This window comes from Silene latifolia, chromosome 11 (assembly GCF_048544455.1).
Source record: "Silene latifolia isolate original U9 population chromosome 11, ASM4854445v1, whole genome shotgun sequence".
Lineage (NCBI taxonomy): Eukaryota > Viridiplantae > Streptophyta > Magnoliopsida > Caryophyllales > Caryophyllaceae > Silene > Silene latifolia.
Genome location: NC_133536.1, coordinates 14986098 through 15000329, shown reverse-complemented (window position 1 = coordinate 15000329; position 14232 = coordinate 14986098). Strand labels below are relative to the sequence as shown.

Genomic DNA, 14232 nt, shown 5'->3' with positions numbered 1-14232 from the left:
TTTACTCGATCATATCACTAGGAAGTATCATGTCACATTTTCACTATTGTTTTTGTTTAGTCAAAGACTCAAACTCATGACAAGGGGTGCGTCACTTAATTTGCTAGATTAAACGTAGTTTTCATGCATATAATTAAAAAGAAAGTCTTCCTTATCGTTTAGAAATGATAACTTGACCATGATGTAAAGTCAACAATCCTCTCGTTCAACAATTGCTACTTGCATAAGAGTACAATTGATCGTATGTTCGAATACAATATACCGTACATCTTACGTGCTAATACAATATACATACGACGACTTTAGCATATAACTTCGACTATAAAAGTAAGAGATTATAGTTGTGTTTTTATCATCCATAACATTAATAATATACCCCATCATATAGTTTACACTTTGAAAAAAATAAAACTAAACAACCTGATTTCTTCGGGAAAAATGGCCATTAAACATGTTAGAGTTTCCTTAATGATCTCACTAATGATCATTTGTGTGGTTATATCATCTTCGTCTTTATGCGAAGCGAGGCCCCCTGGTATGTGTATTACTCTGTAAACGTTTTTGTTATATTGCGCGGTTGCGCCCCTCTAATTTTGATGATCGATCAATAACAACTTTAACAAACATTTTTGCATGATTTATACTATGGAGTATACAACTTTTTAAAAATATATTCGGTGTACTAAACAAACTTTATCGTCCATCAATATTATATCCTGATTTAAATATTGTCTCCAAAAGTTAATCTCACAACAAAATTGAGACTTTGGTGAACCATTATCAACTTTAATCCCAATTTTTCCAAACATATGTAAAAACACAAAAAAATCGGATAATAAAAATATAAAATGGGATGGAGGCTCTTTGTTGATATTGTCCAACCCATATAATTATATTGTCAATGGACTTGTAATATGGACTAACCCTCTTTCAAGTGGATGCGATTTGACCCGTTTTAATGGATTTAACATTTACTTGTCTGTCTATGAACATAATGCAGCACCAGTACCTGATTGTCCACAGTGTGAGTGTTGCACTCCTGCACCCCCAGATTCCTGCTGCAGTTGCTGTTCTGGTTCCAGCGCTCAACTTGTCAAACCTCAAGATCAGCATACTCCATAGCCTATAGGATTATAGGAAGAGTGGAAGACTGATGAAATTCACTATCATATTAATATGATCAATCTGAAGTGATCTGAGCTTGAAAATAAACTGCAAGAAAAAAAATGTAATTTCATTCCTGAATAAGCTATGTAAAACAGTTGGATTTTATGCCAATTTATTGTCCTGTAATAATTGGTTATCTCTACGAATTGCTATATACTCCGTATTAGTCTTCAATAATATTGCCAGATTTGCCACATCAAATATTGTATGATTGCAATGAAAACAGCCATTCAAGTGTCGAACTGGACGAGATTATATAATGAATTATCATGGTTCTTGGCTTAAAATGAAATATCCAAGTATTGCTGTAGATACGGTACCTGACAGGCTGACATCAATATGAAGAGTCCGAGTAACATAGGCTACCAATAATCCCCACATGAACATGTTCCATCCTTGAAGCAATGAAATCTACGGGTGTCTCTGACAGTGATTTCTCTGTTTGTGACAGCAGAAATAAGTTTAATGGCATTGTGACAATCTCCACATATCCTTAGATTCTTCCCAACAAGTATAGGTTCCCCCTTTTTCGTCGATAATAACCCAAATGCAACTGCAAGTTTCTCACTATGATGAACAACACTCCTTTCCTTGTCTCTTTCTCCTCCAACATCTTTCATTGTAGACCATCGCACATCAGGCACATAACCAACATCTTTTATCTTCACTAATACCTCATCTAAGTACTCATATACTTCCTTAATCATAGGGTGTGAAGCATCTTCAGCAACGAAGGTATGAACCCTTTTGTTTATCTCAATCCAACTACACCCTGGTTTCTTTCTAAGCTTTCTATCGTGCATCAGCTTCCTAACCTGTGCAACCTCCTCCCATCTTCCGGCATCAGAATAAATATTTGCAAGCATGACGTAAGGAGCAGGATTTGTAGGCTCAATCTGAAGAAATTGATTAGCAGCCTTGACAGCTAAATCAATATTACTATGTTTTCTACACGCGCCAAGCAAAGAGGCCCAACCAATTTTACCGGGGTTAAATGGCATAGACTCAATAAGCTGCTCTGCTTCACGCAGTTTACCAGCTCGACTCAGCATGTCAATCATGCAAGCATAGTGTTCAGGTTCAGGATCAATACCGAAATCACGTTTCATTGAGTCAAAATACTTTTGGCCTTCCTCAACTTTTCCTGTGTGAGCACAAGCTGAAAGAACAGAAATCAAGGTTATATTACTAGGCGTTAGACCTTTTGCGAGCATGCAGTTAAAAAGATGCAATGCTTCATTTCCGGCACCATGCTGAGAATAACCGTCGATCAAGGCATTCAGAGAGACTACATTATGCTCAGGCATCCTATCAAATAACCTTCTAGCATCATGAAGATTTCCGCTTTTAGCATACATTGATACGAGGGCATTGTTGACCGCAATCCTATTTGATGGGATATCAGACTTTAGAGACAAACAGTGAACTTGCTTTCCATGTGAAGGAGAGGGGGAGTTTGAACACGCGCTAATCACACAGACAAAGGTGCAATCATCTGGCTGATGCCCAATTCGCAGCATAGCTCGAAAGCAAGTAAGCGTCTCCTCAGATAATTCCTGAAACTGAGAATACCCAGAGATCATTGTGTTCCAAAGAACCAAATCAGGCTCTGGAATTTCCTGAAATATTTTCCTACAATCAAACATGTCACTACCACATTTCGAATACAAATCTATCAACCCACTCCCGACATGAGGATTTGCGTTAAACCCAATCTTGATTAGCTGACCATGAAACTGGAGGCCGCCAACTCGATCTTCCAAGCTCGTAAATGCTGTCAAGACACTAGCCAACGTATACATGTCAACATACAAACCCCGCTTAACCATTTCCTTAAACAATTCAACCGCTTTCAATCCTTCCCTATGTTGCCCATGCGCAACAATCATAGCATTCCAAGAAACCTCGTCTTCCCTCCCATTCATCTCACGAAACACCCTCTTCGCCTCCTCCAAGAACCCATTTTTACTATAATAACTCACAAGCGAATTATTCACCGACGTATAACAATCATACCCGCCTCTAACACCCAAACAATGCAACTGCCTAATCAACAAAACATCATCATTCGACCCCGTAATCATGGAAGACATACTAAACCCATCCATCCCAATACCCACCTCCCTCATCCTCCCAAACAACCTAAATGCAGGCCGTGTCTCGCCTCGCTCCGCATAAGCAGCAATGAGGGTATTATAAGACACCAAGTCCGGTTCAGGCATTTCATCAAACAGTTGGTGGGCAATCATAATTCGACCGTGTTTCACATACGCTGCAATAATGGCATTGTAGGAGAACACATTTGGGTAAAGGGTCGCTTCGAAAGCGTGTCGAGCGGCAGTTAGATTGCGGCATTTGGAGTAGAGGATGATGAAGTGATTGGAAATGTAAGTTAATTGAGGAATTATGGATTTTACGTAGAGTGCATGGAGACGTTTTCCTGTAATTAGGTTTTTTTGGGTAATGCATGATTTTAGAAGGTGGGTGAAATGGTGTAGATTCCATGATGTTTGGTTCATTTAGATTATGGAACGATTAACCATAATCTAAGAGCAACGAAAAATAACGGTATAAACAATGGCCAAATATCTTTGATAGAGTAAGAGCAACGGCTTTGTATACCGGCCTACCGGGAGTCCGTGACGATTCTAGGAATTTGAGGTAGGGGCGGGGAAAATGAACTATCACGCATATGACATACACTATGACATTAGGTTAGTGCCTTAGTGGAGTATCCAGGATTTGACCTCCGAACGCGAACTCAAATTAAAAAAAATAAACTTTTCTAGCCTAAAAACTTAGGAGTAATTAATTATGGGACGTGCTAAATCCCGCATATCATTTTACTCAATCCCGCACTTAATTCCGCCTTATTCCAAGATTACCTCTCACACCTGTTTGCTAAATCCCGCAAACCCGTTTGCTAAATCCCGCACACCTGTTTACTAAATCATGTACACCTGTTTGCTAAATCCTACACATTTTACCCTAATTTTCCATATTTGCCCTTTGAAAAAAAATGAATAACAAAGGCTCTGTTTGGTAAAACTAATCGAAAAGGAAGTAAAACCGAAAAGGTAGTGAATGAAAACCTGAAAAGCCTAATCAAACCTGAAAAGGTAACTGATTAGGTAGCTGAAAATTAGGAGCTGATAAGGTAGCTGATTATATAAAAAAAGTGTTTGGCAAACTGACTGAAAAGGTAACTGGTTTTGATGAAATGACGTAAAAAATATGATAATTATTTAAGGGTTTTTTTGTCAGAAATTACCTTTTATTTAGGGTCATTTGTGAACAACTACCTTTCATTTTATTTTTGGCTTTCAACTACCTTTCATTTTTTCATTTTGCGAAAGACTACCAAAAATCCACTTCCGGCGAAAAAAAGTCAACTTTCCGGCGTTGACTTACCATTTCATGTTGAATCTTACTCTTTATTTCATAACCCTAATAATTGATGATAAAGATTTGATTAAACCCAACATTAATCACCCCAATTTGTCTATCTCTTACCCGAATCAAAGTCCTAATCGCCGAAACAAAAGCATCATTGATATTAATCTTAACATGGTAAGTAATTCTTCAACAATAAATAATGATCTATTATGGCCTTGTTCGCAAAATTAACTCCTAGTGTTAACTATTCGAAAATAATTATGGATTCACTCTTAGGATCACTTGTGTGCTACTATCTCATTAGTTTTCATATATCCATCATCTTATCATAAAGAGAGAAAGAAGGTACTTTAATATGACTTAGATGAACAATAGGTTGATTAATCATGAGTAGTCAAGGTTGTTAAAATGTAAGGGTGAAGGTGAAAGTGGTAGTAAAGGTGACGATGGAGATGGTGATTGAGCTGGTTGAATAATGGTTATGCGTTGATATTGCTTTGAACAAACTTTTGATAAGGTGTTGGGCAGGAGAGGAGCTTTTTCGGATTTTGTTGGGTGAACAAAGGGAGAAATATGGGTTATATGTGTGAAAAAGGGAGAAAAGAGCAAGTCAACGCCGGAAAGTTGACTTTTTTTTTCGCCGGAATTGGATTTTTGGTAGTCTTTCGCAAAATGAAGAAATGAAAGGTAGTTGAAAGCCAAAAATAAAATGAAAGGTAGTTGTTCACAAATGACCCTAAATAAAAGGTAGTTTCTGACAAAAAACCCTTATTTAAGAGTATAAATTTAAGGGGTAAAAACGGAAAATTAAATCAAAACAGGTACCTGAAATCTCAAATGCTACCCTAGGTAGCATTTCATTTCAGGTAGCTTATTTGGTTAAATAAGATACTTGCCAAACGCGTATAAAAAAATAAAGTACCTGAAATTTTGGTCAAATAAGCTATTTTGACCAAATCAGGTACCTGAAATGTCTTGCCAAACGGAGCCAAAGACTACTAAAGAATAAAAAGGACTTCTCTCTCTTAACCTAATTGTTCCGGGTGTTATTTCCAGAGCAGATTTGTGTACCACGTAAGCTTGATGAAGTGATGTCTTTCCTTGCCTTGACTCTTCCTTTCGGTCTCTCCTGAAACGATGAACAAACTGAGGGCTCGGCTTTGTACCGAGCGTACTCACTCCGACGCTCAAGTCAGTGAACTTAAAGGGATTAAGTTGTGTGTTACTTGACAAAGTATATTGTAGAGAGATAAGAGAGTTTATACCAGATGAATAGTGAGTTTTAGGTTAGATTGTGGATCATTTTCTCAATGAGAGAAGTGGAGTATTTATAGACTTTCACCTTTTGTCACGTAGTGGCCAAGTGGCAAAGCAGGTGGAAAGACTGTCTTACCCTCGGCCGAGGGACCCATGGTAGGCCGGCGGGCCCTGTTGACTCCATGCCGAGGGGTCTTGGATATGAGTACGCGGTTTTGTGTCCCGGCTGGCTAGTTTGCCTGGCCGAGACCCAAGTGACAGGCCGACAGGCTGAGTCGGTTAGGCCGTCTAAGCCGTTGACTTGCTGTGGATATCTTTGACCTTGCTCAATATGTTGACTCGGTCAGCGGGTGCAGAATATGCCCCATCACTAATCAATCCCTTCATCGTTCGACTTTTATGGATTGTAATTTGCACATATCAAATGTAATTTCGTCGTTTTATCAATAATTATTAAGACCCCGTCTTTTAGTCGATTTAGTTGATGTTTACGTTATTAAAAAATAGGGTTTTTCTAGCAATTAGGGTTTGGGACGGGCTGGTTGTTGAAGGGTGGTTGGGGCGACGTCGGGCGGAAGTAGGGTGGTTAGAGAAGTCGGTGTCGAGTGATGGTCGAAAGGCGGTGGCTGTAGGTTGTAACGTCGGCGTCGAGTGATGGTTGAAGGTTGGCTTTGGCGAGGGGGTTGTCGAACTAGTGGGTAAGGGGATGTCTTATATTGTACCATGTTATTGCTGTTTTTTTTTATAAGAATGAATGTGCATTTAGGCAACAGTGATGTAGTTTTAGATTGTACATGATTTTTCAGAACAGAATGAAGTTTGGATAAAAATTTAAGATCAGGTCATGGCCAACCAATGCATAATTATACAGACAGCTTTAAACTTGTCCGTCACAATTTACTCCGTATCCTATCTTCAAACAAACAGCACAATTGGAACCTTAAGGCTTGAGGGGTTTGGCAACACCATAGATATATGACCCTTACATTTCACTCTTAGTTTCATCACGGTTACTTTGATGTTTCAAAAGAGACTGCCTATGAAGGGAAAGCATGATCGGATATACATTTGACTATCTATCAGTAAGGTATACATTTAATTACCAGTTTCCAACACCAAATCCTCCATTACTGACTGTGACTGGATCACTCATTATACTAATTACTCATGTCCTCGACATCAACCCGTGATAAGAGATGGTCATCATTGTGATTACTACTACACAATGACAAAATTTGATGTTGAGAGTAAATAAGTTGAATCGTATTAGAGTATAGACCCTACAAACTTGATTGCACCCAAAAATGTTGGACATATCTAATAATACATCCATTTCATATAGCATTTGACCTATGCATGCATTTCTTATTGTTTTTTCTCCCTGTTATCGAACTTCTGTTTTGTTTGCCTGTTTAGACGGTCTTGGGTTCGTTTTCTTGTGAACCAGTTACTCCATTTCATCCATATTGATCGAACTCAGATTGTTTGTACTCAATTGAAACCGTTGATACATTGGATAAAAAAGTGTTGCACGAGGTCGTCGCGTGGATGGTCGGCTCCGGGATGGTCGACTGCGCTGGCGAATCGGTATGGTCGGCTGCGGTGAGAGTGATGTCGGCGCGACGACATGGGTGTGAAGGGATGGTACCGGTGAATAATATTTGGTGGCAAACATGGATTGATACATGGAAACATGGGGTGGTCGGCGGCGCAGGGACGGGCGGTGAGGAAGGAGGGTGCCGGTGATTGGTGAATACTTTTTGAGGTTTTTTAATTTATGTTGTTTCTCTCTCTTGTTTCTCCTTTGATGGGGGAGAAATGAGAGGGGTAGTCTTGGAATAAGGCGGAATTAAGTGCGGGATTGAGTAAAATGATGTGCGGGATTTAGCACGTCCCAAAATATATGGCTTTAAGTTTAACACGATGTGAATTAATACAACATAGAATTAAAAATTAAGTTTTAGCAAATATTACATGCTGACATGCATCACTCTTCGTTTGAGCCTAATGTAAAACATAGATATAAGATGATTAACGAATGTTGCCAAGGGTGTCATTAGTGTAAACCAGGTGATTGTTCGTACCAATCACTCCCATTCTTGTTAGTTGTTATGTTCTCATCAGCTCGTCGAATTCGACCATCCATTAGTTTTCGGCGTGTATTTCTTAGTGGTGGCTCTTGAGCAGTTGGATCAACTGGTAATGTAGAATTGACATCTCTAAGTGTTTGTACGTTTGGGTCATTAACGTACATCATGTTATTGTCCTTACCAATAACTGCTCCCGGCCTTGTTATGCTCTCCTCCACTTGTCGAATTTGATCATCGATTAGTTGACGATACATGTTTCCTAATTGTTGTTCTTCAAATTCAAGACCAGCTGACCATAGAAAGTCAACAATATTAGTTTTTTTTTAGTAATATGTAACTAAAGATATGAATAAATGAAAATTAAACAAGCATTGATATACATGTATAAAGTAAACGTAAAGAATTTAATAGAAGTATGTAACGCAGGAAATAGATACTATTGACCTGGACAGAGGGAGTGTAAATTATTTTTTGTAAAAGTATGTTAATCAAAGGTAAACAAATGATGACGAAAGAAATATAAATTGTACCTTTACCTAAAACTCAACTTGTAAATTTAGCTTTACAAAACAATAGTAAAAAAAAATGTTACCCATATTGACGGGCCTGGATTCACCTCGAGTCTCTTGTTGAACATTCTCGATGTTGTTTGTCGAGTAATTATATTGGTAATCATAATTATATTTATAATTATATGTATAAGTATAATCATAAGTATAATCATAAGTATAATCATAAGTATAATCATAGCTATAATCAAAATTAATTTCATAATCATCATTAGACTCTGAGGTATGATGAATAGAGCTACTTGATGACCCTTGTTGACGTTGAGAATTGGCCTCTTTCATGGTGATTGAAGGAGGATTATATAGAATGTGATGAGAAAATTGTGCTAGTTCTTAAACTCAAAAGCTTGGTCATTATATAAGAATATGAGATGTGATGAGAAAATGTGCATGGCCGCAACTTCTCAAATTGGCTTTTCTTTAATACTTGAGGTTCCAAGTCTACGCTTTTTAGAGTGGCCTCCATGAGTCCATGTTATGTTCACGGCAACAAGACCAGTATAATATACCGAGGAAAAAGTCCAATCGTATACAATCAAATGAAACAGTAGGTAGTAGATATCGAGTAATATTTTTATAAATGTGGTCTAAAGTCTAAACCAATGATCGATCATTACAGGCAAGACCAGGTGATACGATTCTGATGGCACAACTAATTAATTTTTAATTAGTGCAATGATAGAGATCGAATACGGGTTCGAATTACTGGTAGCTGATGTAATTTATTATTTTCTACTCCCTCCATACCACACCAATGGTAACATTGAGACTTTTCACACTTGTCGAGACACGTTTTACAATGTGAATATCTTTCGTTATACATTAGTAAAAATTATAAAAATTTGATATTTTTATAGCTGTTCCGGGTGTAATTCCAGAGCAGATATTTGATACCACTCGTAGCTAGTAGAATGATGTCCTTGCTTGAGTTCTCCTTGCGGTCTCCTGAAACGATGAACAAACTGAGGGCTCGGCTTTGGCCGAGCGTACTCACTCCGACGCTCAAGTCAGTAAACTTAGAGAGAAGTTGTCGTAACTTGGCTAAGAGTGTATTGTAGAGAGATAAGGAAGATATTACCAGATGAATAGTGGTTATTAGGTTCATTTGTGGATCCTTTCCTCAATGAAGGTTGAGGAGTATTTATAGGCATTCACCTTTTGTCACGTAGTGGCCAAGTGGCCAAGTGGCTATCAGGTGGAAAGACCGTTGTACCCTCGGCCGATGGACCTGTGGCAGGCTCGCCGAGGGTCTTGGATATGAGTACGCGGATATGTGCCCCGGCTGGCAGGTTGTCAGGCCGAGACCTAGGTGACAGGCCGATGGATTGCATCGGCTAAACTGCCTAAGTCGTTGACTTTGCTGTGGATACCCTTGACCTTGCTCAATATGTTGACTTGGTCAGCGGTGCAGAATATGCCCCATCAATTTGCCCCCAGCGTAGTCTATGCCGTGGTATGGGCTCCGATGTATGTTGAGCGTATATTCTGCGTAAGTATTTTTGCAAAATTTTTGGTGTCGGCTTCTTCTGAAGCATCGGCGTGGTTCTTGTTAGGCCGTACCATATCCCCCCTCCACATGGATGCGTAAAGGGTATCCGATGTGGGAAATAATGTGACACTGGCCGAGACCATGGCTGAGAGTGCCGGTTATTTTTGATTGCCCCGGCCGTGCTTCCCGGCTTGGTCGATCATGTGGCCGCGGAGAGCGAGTACCTAGGAATTTCTTTGAGGGAGATGAACAGGCGAAGAGATGTGAACGGGTGTGTTGAATACGCTTGGTCACTGTAGCATTGATTGACATTTAACTGTTGCAACGATTGACATTCCGTGGTTGCATGTCCGACACGTGTCTGTTCGCTGATTGGTTGACGCTTCATGGGCTGTGCCCTGATTGGTCCTTCTTTATGGGCTTTTCCCTATAAATAGGGCAGTTATTTCGTGATTTTGGCCATTACTTTCATTTCCTCAAATTTTCTAAAATTTTCTCCCGAAATCTTCATCTCTTTAAACTTTCAAGGGCTCTTTTCTTCCAATCTTCGGTTTTCGATCCGGCGAGCGTTTTTCTTCGAGGTAAACAAACAAATTTTCTTTTATCTTGCTAGTAATTTGTTGTGAACATGTCTTCTGCTGATGCTGGACCTAGTAAACCTGCGTCGGGGGGCCCTAGGTCCCCTTCTCCTGAAGTTGATCCTCAAATTCTGGAGGAATGGGAGGATTCTGATTCTTTTGGTGATCTTGGTGATGATGCGGAAAGGTCTCGTCCTAGCGAGGGGAGGCAGTACGTCATGGACCACGGCTATGTCTGTAAGGTCCGCCTTGACCGTGCTTGGTCCCACAAGCTTGCTAGTTGTTCTGGTGAGAAACTTTTCGAGGGCCATTTTTTCTTTGGTAGGGGATACAAAATTGTCATCCCTAAGGAGGGTCAGGCCGTCTGTTGTCCTCCACCGGGCTGCACCGGTGTGTATATGCGGCATTTGGAGTACGGGCTCCGGTTCCCTCTGAATGGGTACGTTATGGCCATAATAAGAGCCATGAACGTTGTCGTTGCCCAATTGCATCCGTTGGCTATGAGAACCATAATCGGTTTTGTCTGGCTCTGCCTCTTCAAGGGAGAGGCTCCAACGGTGAATTTATTCCGCCGGCTTCATTATCTCAAACCATCAATCTCTGGCCGCGTCGGATGGTATAGTGTGCAGATGGAGCAGGGTTATGTCTCTGTCGACAAACTTTCCTCTTGCAAGGACTGGCAAGGTCGGTGGGTGTACGTTAAGGTGCCGGATGACTATCCGCTGCCCCGCTCCTTCCAGCACCGAGTTAATTTGCGGTGTGAGACTAAGGCGGAGCATGACAGATGGGTCTCCCGGAAGCATCTTAAGATGGATGCCAGCAAGGTCCTTCTTACGGAGGATGAGAAGCTGGCGATGAGGCTTTTTGAGGTGGACAAGAGTGGGGTGTCAAAAAGATGGATTCCCCCGACGCAGATCATTCTTCAGGATGAGCCGCTCTGTTATGTCGGTCTCATACCGGCCCTGGCACAGAGTGAGTGGGGTCGGTGTGAGGCCTATCACCGTTCTCAATGTTCTTGTTTCTCGAACTGCGATTTACTTCCTCTACTTAACTCTTGCTTTGTTTCTTTCGCAGACCACTTTGGACCGGACCTGTCTGAGGATATCCTCCGGAGAATGGGGCTGCACAAAGACAAAACCGTTGCTAACTTGCATCCCAAGGCTCTAGCCAATGACCGCAGGACGTCGCCGAATGATCTTATGGAGCAGCGGCTGAAGAGCTTGAGCAGGGAGGAGGCCCAGGCGAAGGTTGTTAGCGGTGTAGTGCGTCGAACGCGGAAAACAGTACCTTCGGCGGCGACCGCGTCGACACCGGCTCCAACTCCTATCCCTCCTCCTAAGAAGGAGACGGTGGAGATTGTTGATATTCTTGATGGGGACTCCGATGAGGAGGAATCTTCCCTCATCCGTAAGAGGAAAGGGACGACCTCTCTCTTTGGCAAGGAAAAGTCTCCTCTCCGGCCAAGAAGGCCAAGCATGGTACCTATCTAGCTTGTGGCTTAAATTTAGCCGTGCCATTAGGTGCTTCGATGACGGGGTTTTTGATAAGTCCATACACGTTGATACGATGTCTTTATTAAATTTTTGCGAGACCAACGGCGATCGGCTTTTGCTCTCGTTGGGCGGCGGTGGGGGTCCTCTGCGCGGGTTGGTGACCAAGGCGTCACCGTCAACCCTTCATCCCGAAGGCTTCCCCCTCCCGGCCCCGCAGGCCGGTGGTCAAATTGTTACCACCGTCCCTTCATCCCGAAGGCTTAGTCTCCCGACTTATAAAGGAAGGCACGAAGCTAATTAGGGAGGCGGCAAGGTGGAACGTGGTTACCGGTGCTCGTCTCATGGAGCGAGGGAGAAGGCCGTGGCTCGAGCATTTCTGAGCGTAATGCCACTAAGCGGTGGTGCGTCGGCGAAGCTGGATCTCCTCAAAGAGCGGAAGCTTAGGGGAGATCGAGAAGGCGCTCTTGGGCCGAGAGAGAACTCGGGGAGGGCCGAAAAGGAGGTCCTTCTTTGAGAGAGCCAAGGCGAGGCTGCGGCACCGAGAAGGCTGCGAAGGCTTGGAGAAGTGTAACCTTGTTCGGGGGCGTGCCGGCCTCTATCTCCAGCAGAGGAACGAGTCCAAGGGCTGTTTAAGGCCCAAAGGCGGAGGTGATTCGGGGCAAAGAGGCCATCATCAAGCAGAAGGAGGCGGACATTGAGATGCTCCAAACCGTCATGCTCCCAATCGTGCTTATTTCGAATTAGGGACTGGCCGAAGGAAGGATTTGCTAGGGAAGTGATCGGGGAGCTTTTCCTCTTGATGGTTCCTTTCCGTGGGACAGATATGACGAGCTGTTTGATGATAAGCTTGCGGCTAAGGAGAAAGCCATGGCGGAGAAGGCCCAGGAGGCGGTGAGGGCGAAGATTGAGAAGGAGGCGACCGCGGAGAGAGCGCTCTTCGAGAAGGCTAAAGGCGGCCAAGGAGGAAGCGATAGAATGAGGGGGCGGCGATGACGCCGAGGCCAAAGCCGAGGTCGCTAGGAAAGCTATTTGGGTTGCCCATTGAAGAGGATGCGGCTACCAGCTGCGATGGTGAGCGGCGACTTGGGCATAGGGAGGCGGGCGGTCGTCACCAGGCTCACCCGGCGTCTCAGATAGCTTCGGCTCCTCACTAATACCGTGGGCTGCTTGATGAGAACAAGTTTATAGCAGATCTGCTTCAGCTGTTCGGGAGCCAATTGTTAAGCCCTTCCTCTCTGCCATCTTTTGGTGCTTTCAAATGATACTTGTAATTTTTGCTTTTCTTTCCTTGTATTTTGTACAACTTTGATAGGTTGTGTTTTGGTTTATCCCAATGGGGACGGCCGTTATCTCCATTCTTTTCGCCTGTAAACTGTTATTATTAATAAGAGTTCGTTTCTTTTGCCTTCGGCATGGCCGAGGTCTTTACCTTGTGTCTTTTGAGCGTCTCAACGGTATTTAGTGTTTCCACTTTGCCTCTGGCTTGGCCGAGGTCTTTTTTCGTTTTTTGTCTGAGTTGCCCTCTTACGTTATTAATTGAGCGTCTCTTTTTGTTTCCGCTTTGGCTTGGCCGAGGCAGTTTAGAGTGTGTATCTCAACTGTTTTTAACGTTTTTAAGGCATTTTGATTTGTTTATCAAGCCGGCGCGCGATCGTCGCGGTATACGTTTCGATGGAGGCGCCGCTCTCGTCGATCGACGAGAAGAGTCGGTGTCGGATAGCGTGTTACGCGGCGTCTACCACTTTAAGTGATCGCCAAGCGTCTACTATTTGGGGTGATCGCCACAAAGACTACATTTCTTCATGGAGACTACCGCTCTTGTCTATGACGGTGTGAGCCGGTGTGCGGATAGCGTGTTACGCGGCGTCTACCACTTTAAGTGATCGCTAGAAGCGTCTACTATTTGGGGTCGCACAACACTACATTTCTTCATGGAGACCACCGCTCTTGTCTATGATGCAGTGTGAGTGGTGTCCGGATAGCGTGTTCTGTGGCGTCTACCACTTTAAGTGGCTAAGCGTCTACTATTTGGGGTGGCGCCACAAAGACTACATTTTTTCATTGAGGTGCCGCTCTTGTCGAATCGCGGTATGAGTCGCGTCGGCTTCTTTCTTCATGACGACGCCGCTCTTGTCGAATCGCTTGAGTATGAGTCGGCGTCGGCTTCTTTCTTCATAACGACTGCCGCTCTTG

The 14232-nt window shown here is 42.5% G+C and overlaps 2 protein-coding genes across 3 annotated transcripts in view; both read right to left on the bottom strand.

The window, feature by feature from the left end:
* Positions 1-615: 615 nt before the first annotated feature.
* LOC141611159 (pentatricopeptide repeat-containing protein At3g49710-like) lies at positions 616-3867 on the bottom strand. Of its 2 annotated transcripts, none has more exons than XM_074429613.1 (2): positions 1488-3867; positions 616-1212 (listed from the first exon to the last, which is right to left on the bottom strand). In XM_074429613.1, the coding sequence occupies exon 1, from the start codon at positions 3684-3686 to the stop codon at positions 1530-1532; it is 2157 nt and encodes a 718-aa protein (XP_074285714.1). In that variant the 5' UTR covers positions 3687-3867; the 3' UTR covers positions 616-1212; positions 1488-1529. The 2 variants fall into 2 exon arrangements, with proteins under 2 accessions (XP_074285714.1, XP_074285712.1); XM_074429611.1 differs by having other exon boundaries at positions 616-1123.
* A 3878-nt stretch (positions 3868-7745) lies between these two features.
* The window catches only part of LOC141611160 (pentatricopeptide repeat-containing protein At3g49710-like), a 31145-nt gene continuing 24658 nt past the window's right edge, over positions 7746-14232 (bottom strand). Inside the window, exon 3 of the transcript XR_012528535.1 lies at positions 7746-8199. The gene's annotated coding sequence lies outside the window, so the exon portion shown is untranslated. The remainder of the gene's footprint in view (positions 8200-14232) is intronic.

What these genes read in the sequence shown, in the direction of transcription:
- LOC141611159 (XM_074429613.1), bottom strand. Translation starts at nt 3,686, where the DNA reads ATGAACCAAACATCATGGAATCTACACCATTTCACCCACCTTCTAAAA.